Source organism: Theropithecus gelada, unplaced genomic scaffold, assembly GCF_003255815.1.
Source record: "Theropithecus gelada isolate Dixy unplaced genomic scaffold, Tgel_1.0 HiC_scaffold_5048, whole genome shotgun sequence".
Lineage (NCBI taxonomy): Eukaryota > Metazoa > Chordata > Mammalia > Primates > Cercopithecidae > Theropithecus > Theropithecus gelada.
This window is the reverse complement of record NW_020261654.1, coordinates 587-2,871: the sequence shown is the minus strand read 5'-3', so window position 1 is coordinate 2,871 and position 2,285 is coordinate 587. Positions and strand designations below refer to the sequence as shown.

The window sequence follows — 2,285 nt, the reverse complement described above, 5'->3', positions numbered from 1 at the left end:
CCTTGAAAAAGAACTAAGACAACTGAAATGTGCCACCATGCCCAGCTAATTATTTTCTTTGTTTTTGTTTTGAGACGGAGTCTGCTTCTGTCGCCCAAGCTGGAGCGCAGTGGTGAGATCTCGGCTCACTGCAAGCTCCGCCTCCCGGGTTCACGCCATTCTCCTGCCTCAGCCTCCCAAGTAGCTGGCGTGAGCCACCGGGCCCGGCATTATTTTATTTTCTGTAGAGACAGGGTTTCACCACGATGCCCAGGTTGTTTCACATTGTTTTAATCCAGGCTGGTTATGAACTCCTGGGCTCAAGCAATACACACACCTTGGCCTCCCAAAGTGCTGGGATTATAGGCTGAGTCACTACACCCAAACTCTATATCATGACTTCTTTAGTGGCCCATAAGGTAACTGGAGCGAGTGTGTAGGCTTTACCGCATCTCTTACATTCATAAGGTTTTTCTCCAGTATGAATTCTTTGGTGGAGGTGAAGGGAACTGAGGCGACTGAAGGCTTGGTCACATTGTTTACATTCATAGGGTTTCTCTCCAGCATGAGTACTTTTATGGTTACAAAGGGAACTCAAACAACTAAAGGCTTTGCCACACTGTTTACATTCATAGGGTCTCTCTCCAGTATGAATGCTTCCATGGTCATGAAGGGAAGTGGAACAGCTGAAGGCTTTATCACATTTGGTACATCTCTCTCCAGTGTGAGTCCTTTCATGCATCTTAAAACAAGAATATCTGAGTGTTTTCCCACATTCCTTACATTCGTAGGGTTTCTCTCCAGTGTGAGTTCGTCCATGTATTAGACAAGAACCAGAAACAGTGAACGCTTTACCACATTGTTTACATTTATAGGATTTTTCTCCTGTGTGAGTTCTCTGATGTCTTTCAACTGAATTGAGAAAATGAAAAGCTTTCCCACATATCGTACATTTATAAGCTGGATTTCCACTGTGCATTATCCTGTGTCTTCTAACACCTGGAACAGAAACAAAGAGTTTCCCACACTGTTCACATTTATATTGCTTCTCTCCATATGGTTTGTATCCTGAGAGAGCTAGGATGTGCCTATTAAGGAGGGAATGATGTACAAAGACTTTTCCACAAATACTGCATTCACATTGTTTTAATCCAGTAGAAATGTTCTCATTCAGATCAAGATTTGGAATCTGGCTGACAACTTGTCCATACTGACTACCTTCTTTGCTTTCACGCAGTCTCTGTACCATATGATTTCTGTAAAAAAAAATGACAAGCACATTATTATTGGTTGGTTTAATAACTTTCTACTCATTCATAGGTCTTCGACTTACACTGCTACCAATACTAGGGAAAATGCATTTTTGTTTTGTTTTGTTTTTGTTTTTGTGCCATGACTGAATTATTTGAAAGTAAATGGGCTACTACTGAAAACACAGCTACCACCTGCATGGCTATGACCAAAATAGTAACATTCGTATACACAATTTTGTAGTACTATTTTCAAGTAAACTGTTTTCCAAACACTGACTGCTACACTGATGTACGTTACATTTTGGGTGAAATTTTTCTAAAAGGAGATGAATTTCAAGTGACTCTTATTTGCTTTGATTGCTTGTTTTTAAATTCATGACATGCTAAGATTCCTTCAGAGGACTTTATTTCCTCTTCTCAGTGCAAATTATCTTGTATCTTTCCCAAGTTTTTTCAAGTAATCTTCAATATTCTGGTCTTTCCGTTTTTTCCTAAAATGCAGATGCACAAAATTATCATGAATTATTTCAAACTATAGAAACATTACTAGATTTCATGTTCATTGTACACAGTGCCCCATGCCTGATTTATTCACCAAATCATTCCCTTGCCCCATTCCAAATCACAAATAGCACTGATGATAGGGAAATACTTCTGTAATTAAGTGAAATGTGTTGTCATTCTTACCTACAGAAGCCAGGTTCCTGCAGGTTTCCTGCATCACTTCTCTGGAGAGATTCTTCTGAGAAGAATCTAGCAAAGCCCATTCCTACTGGGTAAAGTTCACAGCCACATCTTCAAAAGCCACGGGGTCCTAGGACATTCCACACATGTGGATAGAAGGATGAGTGAGACTGAGAGCACTGGGAATGTATACTCAATTCATAAGCTGTTTACATGATTCTAAAATTTCCAAGCATTTATTCTATGACTTGATTGTCACAACTCTTACTCTGTTCACACATACTCTCTCCCACACAGCAGTACTAATGCTAGAATTGAACTATTCAAAAAGGCAACAGCAAAGTAGAAACACCCATCTCATTAGAGAAT

General features: G+C 39.8%; 1 protein-coding gene across 1 annotated transcript; it reads right to left on the bottom strand.

Moving 5' to 3' along the window:
• Positions 1-367: 367 nt before the first annotated feature.
• Positions 368-1,953, bottom strand: LOC112617840 (zinc finger protein 669-like). The gene is made up of 3 exons (XM_025374504.1): positions 1,914-1,953; positions 1,670-1,715; positions 368-1,241 (listed from the first exon to the last, which is right to left on the bottom strand). Exons 1-3 carry the CDS (start codon positions 1,951-1,953, stop codon positions 368-370), a joined length of 960 nt encoding a protein of 319 aa, XP_025230289.1.
• Positions 1,954-2,285: the final 332 nt, after the last annotated feature.

Coding starts and splice junctions, on each gene's coding strand:
- LOC112617840 (XM_025374504.1), bottom strand. CDS start 1,953: ATGCAGGAAACCTGCAGGAACCTGGCTTCTGTAGGTAAGA. Junction 1,716..1,913: donor CCTGGCTTCTGTAGGTAAGA/ATGACAACACAT, acceptor TTAGGAAAAAAC/GGAAAGACCAGAATATTGAA. Junction 1,242..1,669: donor TTGAAAAAACTTGGGAAAGA/TACAAGATAATT, acceptor TGTCATTTTTTT/TTACAGAAATCATATGGTAC.